Consider the following 16,761-nt stretch of genomic DNA (forward strand, 5'->3'; position numbering starts at 1 on the left):
TAAGACACAAAAATCACATAGTCAACAAAACGCACACTTTAAATGTATTTTTATATAGATATTGAATAGCCAAAGTCAGCAGTTTACTTTTAAAGAGATATATAGTGAACTGTCTTATTTGCTGACTTAATATGAACATTCAGCAGCAAGCTGCAACACAATTAATGTTGCTGCTGAGTTTTGCTGTTTGCTTTTATAGCACCGTCTTCATGATGTTTCAAAACTGCTAGCTGGTAGCAATCATAGGAGGCAAACTGACCTGCACAGGAACAAAAATGAAATATTGACATGATGATTAAAAAAAAGTATTCTTTCATTGATTAGTTGTGTTCTCCAGCTGCTCAGTCATTTTAATTTTCAGTTATTTTTTTAAGGAGGGTCTATATAAAACAGGGACAGAAAAGAGAATTTAAAGGACAGAATGTTTCTGATTGTAGATGTTTTCAACTGATCCAATTTAGTGTTGGTATTTAATTAACATATATCTAAACAGATGATGTAATGCCTCTTCTCTTTGAGTAAAGTTTGTTTTATGAGTTCAATTGATGTTATTTAGGTCACCAGAGATACTAATTCAAAAGTCCTTCAGTCCTTTGCTCATAATTTAACTTGCTTGTAATTGTAGTGCTGCAGATTACTCTGGTCCAAGAGATTTTGTACGCAGTGCACACGGAAGTGGAGGTTTGGCAAGAGAGTTTCAAGTGACTGCCTCGTCTCCTGGTCATCCTGCTGCTATGTAGTCCCTTGCCAGAATGTCCAGTCATTTCTTCTAATCCTAAATACTTATTTCATTGTGACTGATTTGAAGGAATCATGTTGGATAGGGGGAATAGTGTTTTTTCAATCACACAAAACTTAATAACCTAACATATTAAATATTTTTTAATATGTTAGGATTTAAAGTTACAAACAAGTGTTTAGTCTTAAATATAGAATATTAAAATAGCTGCAAATAAAGTATAAATGGAGAGTATTAAAAGAAAGTGATAGGAAAGAGGAAAATTGGTCAATATGGGTGGTAGAATTTGAGTTTTCAGCATTGAAAAGAGTATGTCTTTATGTTTAAAGATGAACTGAAGTTTCAGTGTTTGCTTTTTGTCTTTACAGAAATGTGTATTCTGCCACACAACAAACCCCAGTCCGAACCGCGGCGCCTGCATCCAGTGCACACATGAGAACTGTGCCACCTCTTTCCATGTCACATGCGCCCAGATTGCGGGAGTGGTGATGAAGCCTGCAGACTGGCCCTACGTGGTGTCAGTCACCTGCCACAAACATAAAAAGGGCATCCAGATGGTGAATAAGGTGAATAAGGTCAGTGTGTTTGCATTTTTCACTTTTTCTGCTACCTTGGTGTAAATGAGGGATGTTCAAAGTGTGATCAGGGGGCCATTTATGGCCCTTGGAATTATTTTGTGTGGCCTCTGACTGCAGTTCTATAATGGTACAAATCTGGCCCTCTGAGAATACAATGTTTTTCTTTTATTAGCCTTTTTTTTTGCTTTTATTTTTATTTTGTAGTAAATCGTGCCACAAACATACAGCCACATTGTACTAAAAATCTGACTTGGTCACACTCATTCAATATACTGTGCTAAATATGGCAAATATTTTAGAAGAAGCTAAAAACATTTATGGACCAGCAAAGAAAGTAGCTAGTCCAGGAAGTTAAATAACTGAATCGCCTTATAGTTATTATAAACAGAGAAATAGGCATAAGAAAGTTGTAATAAAGATAACCCCAGAATTGACATGACGCCGGCTCCGCCCCCATGCTGACATAGAGCAGTCCTCCCCCTATCATTTCAGGGCACTTGTCAGCAACTGACCAATCAGCGTTCCAAGTACAGCACTCCGTTAATATTGACAGTATAGATTTTGAGGAAAATAATAGATAATCACGGTCCCAGTTGTCAGTGGGTAATATTCATTCCCGACAGCCGTTACCCAGAACGTGTAGAGGACGGAATACAATTGATTAAATTTCCAAAACCAAAAAGGAGTCTGGAATAACGCAAGAAATGGATCATGGACTACAGCCCATCTCACGTCCAGCTGTATGAAACTGATGGATGGAAACTACCAAGTTAGTCAGCACCACGAAGGTAACTGATAGTAAACAACCCAATATTTCGAACAACACTTACTGATAGCTCCGTGCTAACGACTTACGGCTGACAGCTAAGCATCAAATAAACACAACTCAGTTAAATTAAAACAACAATGCTAAACATCTAATAATTTCCAGATCAATAAGTGAAGGTAGTTATGCTGGATTTTATGTGTGTAGATTCCAACGGTAGCTCTATGGCAGCATGAAAACAGACAGCGCTAACTGCTATACTGCCATTTAAACACCGTTTCAAACTACTGTTTATTTCTAAGCATTTTCCTGAAGGCAGATTTTCACAAGCCTGTATTATTTAAGTCATAATACAGGGTAATAATAATGGGTCATAATAATGGGTGAGTAAATTACTCACCTATTTTGTACATGCAAAGTGTGTCCCACAGCATTCACACTCACATCCAACCACTTTGTGTCCTTCATTTTTCCTCTTGGGTTTTATCGTTGATTTCTCCGTTATTTCCCGCTAATAACCTCATAGACCTGACATAGGACTAGTTAGAGAATTTTCTTGCCTGCCGTCTTTGCCTCAGTGTTGGTTTATAAGGCAAAAATGACTCATAATAACTGTTGGCCTGTCAGAGGACAGCTCTACTTCTGCAAGGAGGCGGGGCCAGTGTCATGTCAATTGGATAAACCCATCTCAAACTCCTTTTAAAAAATAATATTGAAATACTTGCATTAAATATTACTTTTACTTCTATATGAGGATATTCATATTTGGTTTCATATGCCAGTGACGGAACATGATTAATAATTATAGAATAACCCAGACATTGCTCTTGCTGAGTCCCAGTCCTGACTCTTGTCTTGTTTTTGTCTGAAGCCTCGGGCAGCCCCTAAACCTGCTCCTCAGGGCCTAGACCTGGGCCTCAAGGTGATTGGGCGTAAATCCGACAGTTGGTACTACCACTGCACCATCATTGGCATTGCAACGCAGACGTTCTACGAGGTCAACTTTGAAGAAGGGTCATACTGTGACAACGTGCACCCAGAGAATATAGTGGTGAGTGTTTTCACCAACAGGGTTGTTATGCAGTCTGGAATTTGATCTCAATATTTACTGGGTCTGAATAACTATAGAGAAAAAAGGATGTGGAAAAATATTCGTATTTGCAGACTTTTATTCCCCATCTAATTTTTTTCTTTTTGTTCTTAGATGTACAAACCACTTGGTATAGGCTATAGAAGGTAGACTGAGTACTCAGAAAAGTTCTTTGTCTGAAATATTTATATGAAAATTTGGAGGACCCCTCCTCCATAAATCCAAGCAGCTATTCTTATGATTATAGTCTGTATGGTATTTTCATTTCAAAGCCTACAAATATATCCTAGCAACTGAGTCATGGCTGAAGTTATAGAAAATGTATTCTGCTTTATAAATATAGATAACCTTTAATATTTGCTGTTTAAAGATGGCAAGAAACAGTACTTTAATAAAATTTAATTATTGAAACTTGCTTCTAGGGAGGTTGAATTCATAACGTAGTACAAGTAATCTAATTTAAAATGCTAAATACTATCCTTGAATTTCAGAAGTTCAAACTTTTTGCTAAGCTGTAAGTGCCTGGAAATAAGGATAACCCTTGCAGATGTAAAACTAGAACTATGAACGAAATCATGCAGAATTCTATAATTCAATGCTTTTCTCCTATATTCGTCTTCCTGTTCTCTCATCTTTGTCCTTCCTCTTCCAGAGTCACGACTGCCTGCGTAACGGTCCTCCTGACGCAGGGGAGACGATTGTGGTCGGTACACCGGATGATGAAAACCTGAATGCTTCCTTTGTCAAAGAGCATGTCCACAAGCTCTACCAGGTGAGGGGAAATCTGTTAACCTGAGTCATCTGTTCAGGCACAGACAAATCGCAGTTAGCTGGTTTAAGTGAGACAAAAAGTTTTGTAGGTGACTGTCTAAAATATTGCTTTCTGAACAGAGGAACGGGGGGTTACACAGAATTTGTAGCAATCACTATAACAAAAAATGCTTGCACGAGAATTGTTGCACAGTCACATTTAGATTAGAAATAAAGTGAAGGGTAAAGTCTCACAGATGCATTTTGGAGAATTTATAGGTCAAGTTTGGAGATTGACCCATTGCTGTGTGATGCCCTGAGTGCCAACTCCACACTTCCTCTGGTTGGCAGATGAGACACTGATCTAGTAAAAGAATAAAAAACTTGAATATTGAAATACTTCAATCTGGAGAGACTCAGACGGAGAAAGACAGCGATTAAAAAGGTTTATTGACATACATGAATTAAAGTTCTTTGGCACTCAGGCCCTGGCTGAGGACATCGAGCTGTGAATTGCAATAAGCTCGGATGAGCATTCCTGATGCTGGTTAGGAATGTTATCCCCCGGGGCCCGACACTGGTGGTGGAGGTCGGTGAAGGATGCGTGCCTGGAGAGCCGGGAGAGCGGAAGTGGAGAAGGGGCGGAGGTGGGTTGAGCGCAGCTGGAAAGAGGAAGATGCCATCCTTATCAACTGGAGTTGGTCGGTGATTGGCCGTGACGTAGCTTGGTCCAGCATTGATAGGTCGACGATGATGAGCGGGACTTGCCGATTTTATAATGCAGGTGGGGCTAGAGAGTCTTCCAGTTTGAATTTACGCTTAGGCTTCATATTCAGTTGGAAATCTTATAACTGAATATAAAAATTTAAAATAACATGGTATTGTGTGCACAAATATACACTGGGGCTTGATAAGAAATTCAGGTCTTTCATTACGCAAACCAGTTGGTAGATTAAGCTCATGTGATCTATAAATAATAAGTCTCCTCTGTGGTTATTGCATATTGCAAGTTTTTAAATGTCTGTAGAAAAGATTTTTACCCACTTCCTGGGGTCATATTCTTAGTACTGGGTAATCAAGCAACTTAAAATATTTATCACACTATTTTTTGAAAAGCAACACTGTCTAGATTTGTTATAGGATTCTTTTTAGTGCTGATGTCACAGTACTAAGAGGGCAGTGTCCATTTGACATGCAATAATATTGGCAAATGTTATGACAACAATATGGTTTGAGATAACTACACAAAAAATTGAGTGTTCCTCTGTTTGGAAACTAGATTGTCTTTCTGCTTTAGAATAGGAAATGTGGAATCCATATAAAGTCTATCAAGCTTCTAAAGGACAAAATCATTTATCATTTCCATTTCAAATGCATTTTAATGAACGTTGCTTGTGTCTGATTTGACATGATGTTTTGGCTGTACTCTCTTATTGGTTACAGCTAACCGATCCATTGGCCTTCTCAAACTTTTTATGCATCATTAAAAGGTCTCCAAACATATTAAGGACACAGCTAGCTATTTAGTGACCATCCATTCAGACTCTAACTTATTGCACTCCAGGTCATTCTTTGCAAACAGTGATACTTCAGTAACAATAAATTTAAGATGTGTTGTGGAAGATGCAATGGCTCTATAAAGTGGGGGAACGTGGAAGTGAAGTCATTTCTAGGACTTTTACAAACAAAGGGACATCCACAAATTAACTTGGAAGCAGAAACACATGTTTAGCAGGAAAATGTAAAATCTCCAGATTTTGCCTTGATTTTTGTTTCTGGATCCCATTTATTGTTTTGCATGTCTCCAGCTGCTCAAATAAAAATATGGACCTGAGGTGATTTTTTTTTTTTCCCATTGATCACTTGCATCATTTCTAAAGTATCTCTTGTGATTTCACCTCTGCTATTTTTAAAATGTTGTCACTTTACATTCATGTGTTTTACCTAGATGTTATGTGACACTGTGACTTATTAACATAGAACATATTAGTGAAAATAATGAATGGCAATTTTAATTTTCTTTCCATAAATCTGAAAAGCACCTTGCATATGCATTCACCCCAAGACAATATTAACCCAGCCTTCTTACCTTGCAATTACAGCTTAACGTCTTTTGAGTTATCATAATGCTTCAACATTAGTTATTCTCCACTTTGTGATGAGATGTAAAAAGGTTCACAAAGGTGTTAATACCTTTTCAAAGGTGTTTTATTACTGTTAGTATTGCTGTTGCAGTTTTCCAAATGACCTCCACAAGAGTCATTTGGCCTGTCTTTTATTTAGTATTTTTGACCTGCTTTTGCGCTGAACTAAAACAAAACAAAACAAAAAGAAAGAAAAACAAGCCTCCGGCTGTTCAAGCAGCCAGAGTCACAACCCTGACCTTTTTCCTCTGTTGCAGAATATTGTTAAAATCTACATTTATATTTAAGGAGCTTAAGTGAGGCTCTGATCCAGTCAGTGAGCAGCTTTGGTTCAATGCCATGGTCAAGGATAATTTGACAGCAGCACATGTTGGTTGACGGTTCCATTGTTGTGGCGCTGACTGAGATGGGCCCAGGTTGGGTTCCCTGGCTTACCTTTGAATTTTTACTCAGAACCAATCTGATTTTCTCTGTCATTTGTACCCCTTTGTTATGCAATGAAGGCAGTTTCGTTCCAGTTTAACCTCTCATGATTACCAGTTTTCCCAACTTTAAAGTGGTCCCAAATATTTTCTGTTTTACAAAAGGAAAAACGATTGAAATTTCCAACCAATTCATTGTTTAACACTTTCATTTAGGTGGAGTTTCAGGATCAAAGTCAGCTGATGCTCAAACAGTCAGAGATCTTCCAGCTGAATCATGAATTACCTAAAAGAGTTAGAGCTCGACTGGTGAGTATTTTACTCAAACTTTACTTTCTGCTGCCCTCAAACTCCACTTTCATCTAACTAAAGTCCATTTAGAGCAAAATGAGACACCAAACCGGGAACGCATTCATGTGTGGCTCCCTTGTGCTTAAGAAGTCATTACCATGTTGGAGTTCGGATGTCCTGTGGTTCTCATACCTCACTTATAATGTCTATTTTTTTTACTTAACCAAGCTTGTGATGGCCAGAAAGCAAAACAAACCTGCATTACTGTCTTTCACAGATGACTAGGTGATGTCGCAGGCTGCACCACACTCACTCATATGAGTCTTAAACTCAGATTTTCCTGTTTGCGAATTAAAAGGGAAGTTTGAAGCAGTATTTCCATTGCAAATTCTACTTTATTTGATAGTTCCCCAACAGATAAATTATTGCAAACAGCAGTAAGCAGCCCTGACCAGAACTCAACGTTGATTTTAGCGTTCAAATCATATTGAGATTATTTTTAAATGATTGGTTTTAAAATCAAAAACAGTTACAGCTCTGCATATTCAACACGGTTGCTTTTGTTGTACAAACCACCCAGATTGCTCAGATTTTCAGAAAACAGTCTTCTGATTATATGCAAAGTACTTCATATCGTCAGCGTCAGGCATTTAAATCTAAATGGATGTGAAAGCCGAGGATGTGAAACTCGTATCAAATTCCTTGCTGTGTGCACAAGCAATAAAATGCACAGCGAGATATAATTGTATTATTACGGCCTGTAGAGTGGCCTTCTTGAAGACCTCAGGGCACCATAGACTATTAAATGTTTTTAAATTCAAACTTCAGGTGTCTTTTGGGCCACTGAACTTTAGCAGTTATTTTATTTTATGAAATTTTAACCTTCTGTAGTTTTGTTCCACAGTTAGACTTTAAATTGGTTTTACATTATACAATTGTTTTTTTTTTTACTAGACATTTTTAAAATTTATTTTAGTTAAATATTCCTTGTTTTGTAAATGCTATAAAAAAATTTTGTCTTTGCTCCTTTAATATTTTTATCAACCACCACTGGTTGTTTCCACCTCCTCGTCACATTCATTCTCCTAATCATCATCATCATCAGTAACAATCACATTTTCGCAGTCCATCTTTACTACACATTTTCTCTGCCTTTTTTTATGTTGCTCTTTGATTAGCGCATTAGGTCTGTGTCAAAGATTCTGTTTGGTACTCTTAGTTTCTTCTTTAATCTGGTCTAAACCACTCTTAGATTTCAGGTTATTTCAAAGACTCTAGGTGGACTGTGGACTTGCTTCATGCTGTTCCAAGGACCCAGATTAACATTTAACGCACGTTTTGACAATGAGATCTGGATTGTCAATGTGAGTGAAACAATTGCATCTGCAGAAACTCCTCCGACTTCAGCAGCTTTGACCTCTCAGCCACTGAGTTGACAAATCAAAAGCCAGAAGTTTAGTAATGATTCTGTCACTGGTGATTTCAGTGTTTTATTGCTTGTGAGGCAAGAGGACAGACTCCAGTCAGGATTAAATGCTACTCTGGTTCCTGAAAAAGGTTCCTGTTGTGGAAATTTACCTTTTGTTTGTGTGAAAGCTTCCTGGGATCGAGCACACGTGAATGGAAGCGAAGAGATATAAAAATGTGGTAAAGATGACTTACTTCAACCTGATGAAGTTTTCTGTGTGTTTTTCTGTCTGCTTCCAGGCTTTACCTACCCCACAGGAGGAAGTTCGCCCAGCTGATGAAGCTCAAGCAGCGAAGCGCCGCCGGCTGCCCTCCAACTCAGCTGGGCCTAACACCCCGGTTCCGCTTTCAGCACCAGCACAGCAGAATCACAGTATTACCACTCAACCAACCATAGAGCCTCCCTCCATGATTCCTACTACCAATCAGGAAGCCCCCACTCCCGTCAACAGCTTTCAGACGGACGCAGAGACCCCAATGGACACAGGCAACAACCTCGCTGAACCCCCTCCGGTCTCCAACCCTCCGCTGACTCAGCAGCCCATCCCTTTTCAGGCCACTTTGAACTCTGACCCCTTCCTGTCTGTTCCGTCCTCCTCCTCACCACCACCACCACCGCTACCACCACCACAGCACATGGCCAACAGCTACACACCAAGCAGCGGCTACGTTTCCTACATGGAGACACTCCTCCACTCACGTTTTCCTCAGGACGAAGCCCCAGGCCCAGTGTATTAGAAATCACCTCCACCATGTTATTAGTCAGCTGAAAGTGGCTGAGCCAACAGGAAGTAAGCTAATGGAGGGGAACTCTGAGTGCTGTTTCGATGGACACGTTTCCTAGGTGAGAGATGGAGGAGGAAACAGGAAATCAGAAGCACTCTTTTAATGCATGGTCCTTTTTTATATTTTTGAGTTAATATGTCTGCAGTGGTGCTTCGGCTTGCTCTGGGGCAGCACCATAGCAATGTTTTTTTTTTGTTTTGTTTTTTCAACGTTATGAGATTTTTTTTTCTTTCTTAGATTATTTTTTTGGCAGCTGCTGTGCTTTTCTTTCCTTCTTGTTGATATAAATAATTCTCCAGGTTGGCGTCTGTTCCATACTTTGTTGCATCTGTTCAATTATGGCACACTCCCATGTTCTTCCCACTGAAACTAAAGCATTATGGCAGCCTCTCAGCAGCGAGGCCTGGTGGACATAAGCTCTTCTTACTCAAGTGACCAGCAACATCCATTTTTATATCCAGCCAGTGGTAGCCTGGATATCAGGTGGACCCGCGTCATCCATCTACAGGCTCTCCTTTTAGTCGAGGTGTGTTCTTGTCATATTTCCAGACATAAACTGGGGGAAACGGGGTTAAAAAGAGAAATGTATTGTAGCGGGAACTCAGTATTTAAATGTCTTTGTTAAATATTGAAAGAATTATTTGTAATAGAGCAAACATGTTGAATGCAAACACTAGTAGATTTGTCTGGAGGATGCATTGAAGTCTAGTGATGTAGTTATCAGAGGACATTTTGTGTTAACATCATGTGGTAGCTCCCTGTTTTTTTTTCCCCCTCACACTAACACAATCTCAGGGTTCCTACCAGCAGAGGCCAAGTATGACGACCCAGAAATTTCCCACGTTCACAATCGGCAGAAGAATTACAGTTTCTGATATTATCAATTAGTTCCTGGGTTTCTGCTGTTTCAGTGTTGTGGTTTAATATCACCAAGCTCCTAATTGCACCTGCCAAAACATAGGAAGTTCAGCAACTGGAAACATTTGTAGGAACCAAAAGAAAAATTACATATATTGCACCATATTTGAGTTTCAAATGTAAGTAAAAAAACTATATTGTAATTTGTTGTATGTCTGTTTTTCTATTATTCTACTCTTTCTATGTCAATTTTCTGAAGTGAATTCACAAACTTGGCCCATCATGAATATTAATACCTTGATTTATGGTTAGGTTTTACAAGCCCATTACTCAATTTGTACTGCTGACCACAAATTCTGTTTCCCGTTTTTCCTGCATATGTTCATTCTATGCTATAGAAATGCATAAACTACTGATGAACTGATTTCTTGTAACTCAGACCCAGTGTACATACCGCAGGCCTTGTGTTGTGATTCACATTTGTAAATGTCACATTATTTCTCCCTACATCCTGTTGCAACTAAAACATTTGAGCAGAGGTGTGTTTCAACTAAGATCCACTCAAACAAAAATTAACTCATGGGGATTAAAGTGGGCTACCTTTGGCCAACTCTTGTGTTTTGTGTGATTCAATGAACTTTTTTATTCTTTCTTGGTCAAATAATAGGAATGCAAAGGTACTAACACCTGATATTTATTAGTTGTAATAATTAAAGCTTGTCGCTGTAAATGTAATTAAATTATTTTCTTTTTTGGGTTTTTTTTCTGGAAACTAAAGTCATGATCATATATGCAACGTACATGTTAGTAAAATAAAAAAACTCATAAACTTCTTTCTAAGTTTGGCAACTGTCACTTTAAATCTATTAGCTCATTAATGCAAAGTTCCAGCACCGACCTTAAAATAATAATTTAAAAAAAATCTATAGCCCATGTATTTTTCTTTAACAGTTCTTTAATTAGTCTGTACTGGACAATGCTGATTCAAAATTCTGTTTTCAGTGATGATTGATGTCTTATCACTTGGAACAATTTAAATAAGTACATTTATCCTCTTTTAATATAATTTTTACATGCAAGGAAAATTACTAAGGTCTTTACCCGAGTTTCTAAATCTAACCTGAAGAGCCAACAGATTCCAAACTGGTATTTCTTTTATTTTACAAAAGTGTTAAAGCTGTCACCATATACCAATATGAGACAGCTAATGTGTAACAAAAATCAATTTCTTCCCGGTGCAGAAATACATAAGCAACCAATCAGAGCTTACGTTGTCAATCAGCCTCTTGTATATGCTTTTGAATGTGTTAATGGCAGAGAAACAACTTGCCGTTACAGGATAACTATATGTCCGCTACCGTTATTGGCTATTCTAACGAGCCTTAGCAACACTGTCCTGAGCCGTATGCAACGCAATTTTGTTCTGTATACACCCTGTGCATGCAAAATGACAATAAAGTCAGTCTAAGTCTAAGTCATTCATAGCAGGTTCTGCTGTGGTGAACCAGCTTTAGCGTAGCAGAGAGAAAGAGGCAGCATTGAGCATTGATGATTGACAGCATTGAGACCCTCCTCCTGACTCAGATTGGTTGCTTCCGAACAAGCTGTGCATTTCTGTAGTTATTGTGAGAAGACAGAGGAGCTCAGTTTTTTTTTCCACAAATTTTAATGTGTAAAAAATAATAAAACTTTTTTAAAAAACATCAAAAATTATTGCATCTATCTTGCATTTCATACGGAGTTTGGGCTGATTGGATGCTAGAGGTAGCCATTTGGACGTCAACTGATTTTTCTTCACAACCGCTGATGTTTACACTCTGACGTTTTTTCAGGTGAGTAATATCTGATTTCTTGTAACACAGATCCAGTAATGCAGTTAAGTGCACACTGTGCGACATAAAATGCACAAGCTGGCATAACATTTTGGTTCAGCCCACCACCTCTTCTCCCCCATAAGAAATTTTAATGTTCCAGAATAGCAGAGTTTAGTGCCGCACATTAATATTCTGCGTGAGTTCAGCTGTAAAACATATTTTGTTTGGTACAGGTGAATAGTGCTTACTGTGAATATTTGCGGTACAAATTATGTAAACGTATTAATAAAGAGCTGATTACTTATTGGGATGTGCTAACGTTTCTCATTCCTACTTTTTTTTCATAATTCTGATTTTTATCACTTGTAGAAAACACTAAAATCGACATCTTTCTCCAAAAGTTCTGCAAAATTGCATATCCGTCCTTAAAGCTGTCTGCTCTCATGTGCCCATCTGTATTATTTTATTTATTTTTTTTCTCCAGTGGCCCTGAAAATGAGTGAGCTCATTTAATGTTGCAAAAATGTATCACTTTGATAAATTTGCTTGCTTGTTGCAGAACTAAAAACATAATTTATTTTACATTAAAGCATTTTCTAGGAGTAAAACTCAGGGTTATACACGCTGATAGCATCAATCTAGAAGAATAAAAATGTATCACAGCCTGATTTTTGCCCATTAGTGTTTTCCCTCACGTCCTCACACATGACCAGAATTCTTTCATACTTTGCACCTCTGAAATTTTAAGGAGCTATTGAGAAGTGGGTGGAAGTTAAAAGGAAGGTCATTAAATAAACAAGACCTCTTTATCTTGTAGACAAACTGCAGAGATGTTAGCTCTCTTTCTCTCTCTGCTTCATGCACACAATGACGACTAGCTGAGCATATGCCAGGCCTGCACTGCCCTAGTTGGAAAAGGGCGACCATTAACATTCTGAAGTGTCCCTGGTCTCTTTGCTGAGGAGCTTGGGACGTGCCAGCTTGGCAATTACTTTAACAACTCAAGAGTTTGATTTCTTTATTCAGTTGAACCGGGGAACAACTGAGCTGAAAAGGACTTTAGAGGACAAAAGTTTATGCTGACCCATCTGTGGTTCATTTGAACAAAGGAGAGGGAAACTATTTTGTGCTTTTTGGCAATAAAGCCAGAAGGGTTTAGGGAACAGGATGTGTAGCTGCCATTGAAGAAACAACACATCCCTGGAAGTTCAAGGTAGGTGGGCACAAGTGTCAGAGTGACCATCAAAACGTCCTTCAGAATGACATTTAAATCTCTAACCTAATGGTTGACTATCTCACAGCTGAATAGCTCCTGTGGAAATGGAAATCACTGAATGCAATTGAATCTAATTGCAGATGAAAGTGGCAATTATGTTGACAAGCTGGTTGATATGACAGGCTCCATTATAGCCTTAAGCTTTTATTACATTTCTGCCTCGTAAATCACATCACCGAAGCTGTATCAGACCATAATGACTCAGTCGAGCTCAATCTGTCACCACTGTCTTTCGTTAAAATGGGGATAAGACTGAATTATTAGTGGTTGCTCTTCGGTATGAACTCCACCAAATATCAAAGTCTTAGCAGATACATGACTGTGGGTGCTGTGAATCTACAACAATCCACAGAGGCATCCTCCAGGGGGCCCGCGTTGGATCACAAGCTGTTTGACAAAACAAGCTGTAGAAAGCCTACATAAATAAATAAACAGAATATTTCCCTGATGTCTTTGTCTAAACAGTTCATTTGTTCCTCTGCTTTAGATCATTTCTGTTCTTCAAAAAGAAAGGCCAGAAAAGATCATTTTCATATGTGACAGCGATCACCTTAATAAATACAACATGACGTTAAATGGTGATTTAATTTACAAGAAGAAAAAAGCAATTCAATCCAACCTGGGTCCATATCAAAAAGAAGTTGCCCTCTAAACCTAATAACTGGTTGAACCAAGAACTGTCAGAATTTTTTATGATAGCTGACAATCTTTTACATGGAGGAAATTTGGGTCCACTCTCCTTTGCAGAATAGTTTTAATTTAGTCATATTGGAGAGTTTTTGAGCTTGGACAGCCTGTGCAAGGTTAACTCAGCCAGGGGGGTTCCAACTTCCCACTGACAGCACATGCATAAAAGCAATAGAAAACTTGTCCAGAGAACTGACAGACAAACTAGTTATACTTTTTTTTTTTATCTGGGGTTTGCACACGCTCCTTTTTACTGCCCTCCTGGGCAGCTGCCCATACAGCTTATCAAAAGCCAATACTGGTAAAGACCGAATGTTTTAATAAAGCCTCCCATTTCTTGAATGCAGAAGATTTACTTTTGTTCCAGAAGGAAAAATAAATGTTTAAATAATATGTTCCCAAACACAATTACGTAAAGAAAGAGATCCAGGGTTGCTAGAGAGGTACACACACATACAATGGTGGTAAGTGCCAGCCCATATTAATGAAGTGAATCTTCATCCAGTCACACACAACAAATAAATGGCCACCCCCTTGAAGCTCTTAATCGGCCCATTAGTCTTTGAGCGACCACAGCCTCGTCTTTTTCTCCCCTCAGTGGCTCGCTCCCTTTAGACTCGACCACATACATCCATCACCCCGTATTTGCATGCCGACCACACGTACTGACAGAGCTGAGTGCACAGCTGGAGATGCTACATCATATTTACTCCTTTACTGGAGCAATAAACACTGTTCCTCACATCTTGATCCTGTCTCTTGTCCCTCTCTTTATCATTTAAATGCTCAAATTCATCATCCTTTCTGCAGCCAAACTTGGGAAAAGCCATCCATTCATAAGACTGGTGTTACACTTTCTCATTTGTTGGTCTTATTTACAAATGCAGGGGGGATTTGTTGCTCTGTTCCAAGTCACTGCAGAGGAGGGTGTTCAAATGTCTCAAAAAAATAAAAGAGCCCACAACAGCTTATGGTTTGGTTTGCACCTCTAAGTCAACTCTAATTAATCACCAGACAGTGTCCTGCATGGCTTTCAGAGCTGCATAAACAGAGACAGGCTCTGTGAGAGCTGACATGCTGATCAGCTTGTGACCTGCTCTTATACCCTCCATTTTCCTTCCCTGTCTGCGTGCTCTAGCCTCTGTTAATTCAAAAGCTTAAAATCTCATTTCAGACACAATTAGCCTTTAGCCCATCCGAGTACCATCGGCATAGGCGTTTTTTTTCTTTTCTCTTCCACCCGTTATGAACCTTTTCTTGTCGACTCCTTGATAAAGATCATTACTAGGGTTGCCTAAAAGGGAGTTTTCATCATTTACGGGAGAAAACATATTAAAGGTCCTTTTAGTAGGCTTATTAGAAGCCAGTTGAAAGCCCTGCCAGTTGCCATGCCAAGGTATTTGGAAACGAAGGGAGCCTTTTACTCATTCGTCTGCAAGAAGGTTTTTAATTACATTTGTATGTAGAGACTTTGACCACAGCAGAGCTGCTTCTGGTATTTACTTTTGCACAAAGCCCTTAACAGGAGAGCTTGTTCATCAGTCAAGTCAAGGTCTTTACTTTGTGTTGATTCTTCAGCTGCATCTAAATAGGTTTGTTTTTCAAATGCATACAAAGGTCATTTTTATAAGCGCACAATCATCCCTTTTAGATTTGTTTCAGAGACGAAACCTCTTGGTTTACAACCTTCTTTATATACGTTCAACTTTTCCCACATTTTTTCATAATACAACCGCAAATATATGTATTTTATTTGGACCACAAAGTACCACATAATTGTACAGTCGAAGGGGGAAAAAAAGCTTTTTAAAATGTTTTGGTAATACTTTTTGTGTGGTGTGCATTTGAATTAAGCACTTTAAGCAATTTAATCTGAACACAGCTGTAAAATACAGCTCATGAAAGGTCAGTAATAAAGTTGTGGGGAAGCTTAAACTGAAGTTAAGTTACAAAGCTACATCCCTGACTTTGAAGAAGAATATCTGTCTAAAAGCACTTTGTATTGTCTTCTGGCTGAAAATGTGCTACTTTAATAAAATTACCTTTACCTTTAGATTTAAAAGAGCAAAGCTGCTGGAATATACTCCAAAGGAGCTGCACCACTATCTCTATAGGGCTTTATAAAACAACATCCCAAGCTCAGAACATTTCACAGAGCATCGTGAAATACACAACCCAAAAATGGAAATGTCGTGTCCTGCTGTTCTTAGTGATGGGGATAAACTTGATAGGAAGATGTAAGGGATAAATACCTAGCAGTCTTAGAAGAAAACCTGTTAAAAGCTATAAAAAAAAACTTGAGACTGATGTGATGTTTCACTTTCCGGCAGCATAACAGACACAATAAAGTGTTTTAGATTAAATCACATCTATGTGTCGGAGTAATCCACTTAAAGTTTATACCTAAATCTAACTGAGAATCTGCAGTAAAACTTAAAAATCACTGTTTGCTGACACTGCACATCAAATATGATTGAGCTTGTACTTTGCAAGTAGAATAGTCACCTACTTGTCTCTAGATGTGCAAAAATAATTGAAACATATGGGGCTTCAACAAAGTCCTGATTCAGGGGTGCAGACTACAAATACATGCACCACTTTTTGGATTTCAATTTGCAAAAACGGGTTGCCAGTCCTATGATGGACTGGCAACCCGTCCAGGGTGCATCCCGCTGCAGATAGGCACCGGCCTCCCCACAACTCTGCAAAGATGAGCGAGTAGAAAAGATGGATGGTTTGAAAATCATCCAGTACTATAACCTCGGGGGGGATTAAACTCAACATTATTAAAATTACCACAGTTAATGCAGAGTTTTTGCATCATATTTTGAGAAAAGATACACCCAAAGATCCATGAAATGCTAATCATCTGCAAGCAAAAAAAAAAATCACTTTTACAAAGGAAACAAATGCAAAGTGTGTATGCCGAAAGTATGAAGTTTCACAAAGATGTGCCTCCTGATTAACCTTATGATTAATTTCATTTAAAATGTTGACAACTATATTATTGAACTAAGTTAACATTAAACCTGTCAGAAATTCTTTGAAGGATTGAAGTAGCTCCCCCCCCCCCTTTTCTGCAATGAATGCCAG

General features: G+C 38.5%; 1 protein-coding gene across 2 annotated transcripts in view; it reads left to right on the plus strand.

Moving 5' to 3' along the window:
• Positions 1–10,724, plus strand: part of kdm4b (lysine (K)-specific demethylase 4B) — a 52,910-nt gene extending 42,186 nt beyond the window's left edge. For both annotated transcript variants that reach the window (XM_028027903.1, XM_028027904.1), the window contains exons 18-22: positions 1,108–1,314; positions 2,955–3,134; positions 3,826–3,945; positions 6,706–6,798; positions 8,488–10,724. In XM_028027903.1, coding sequence (XP_027883704.1) covers positions 1,108–1,314; positions 2,955–3,134; positions 3,826–3,945; positions 6,706–6,798; positions 8,488–8,985 — 1,098 coding nt within the window. In that variant the 3' untranslated portion in view covers positions 8,986–10,724. The remainder of the gene's footprint in view (positions 1–1,107; positions 1,315–2,954; positions 3,135–3,825; positions 3,946–6,705; positions 6,799–8,487) is intronic.
• Positions 10,725–16,761: the final 6,037 nt, after the last annotated feature.

The sequence above is a fragment of the Xiphophorus couchianus genome, chromosome 9, assembly GCF_001444195.1.
Source record: "Xiphophorus couchianus chromosome 9, X_couchianus-1.0, whole genome shotgun sequence".
In the NCBI taxonomy this organism is placed as follows: Eukaryota; Metazoa; Chordata; class Actinopteri; order Cyprinodontiformes; family Poeciliidae; genus Xiphophorus; species Xiphophorus couchianus.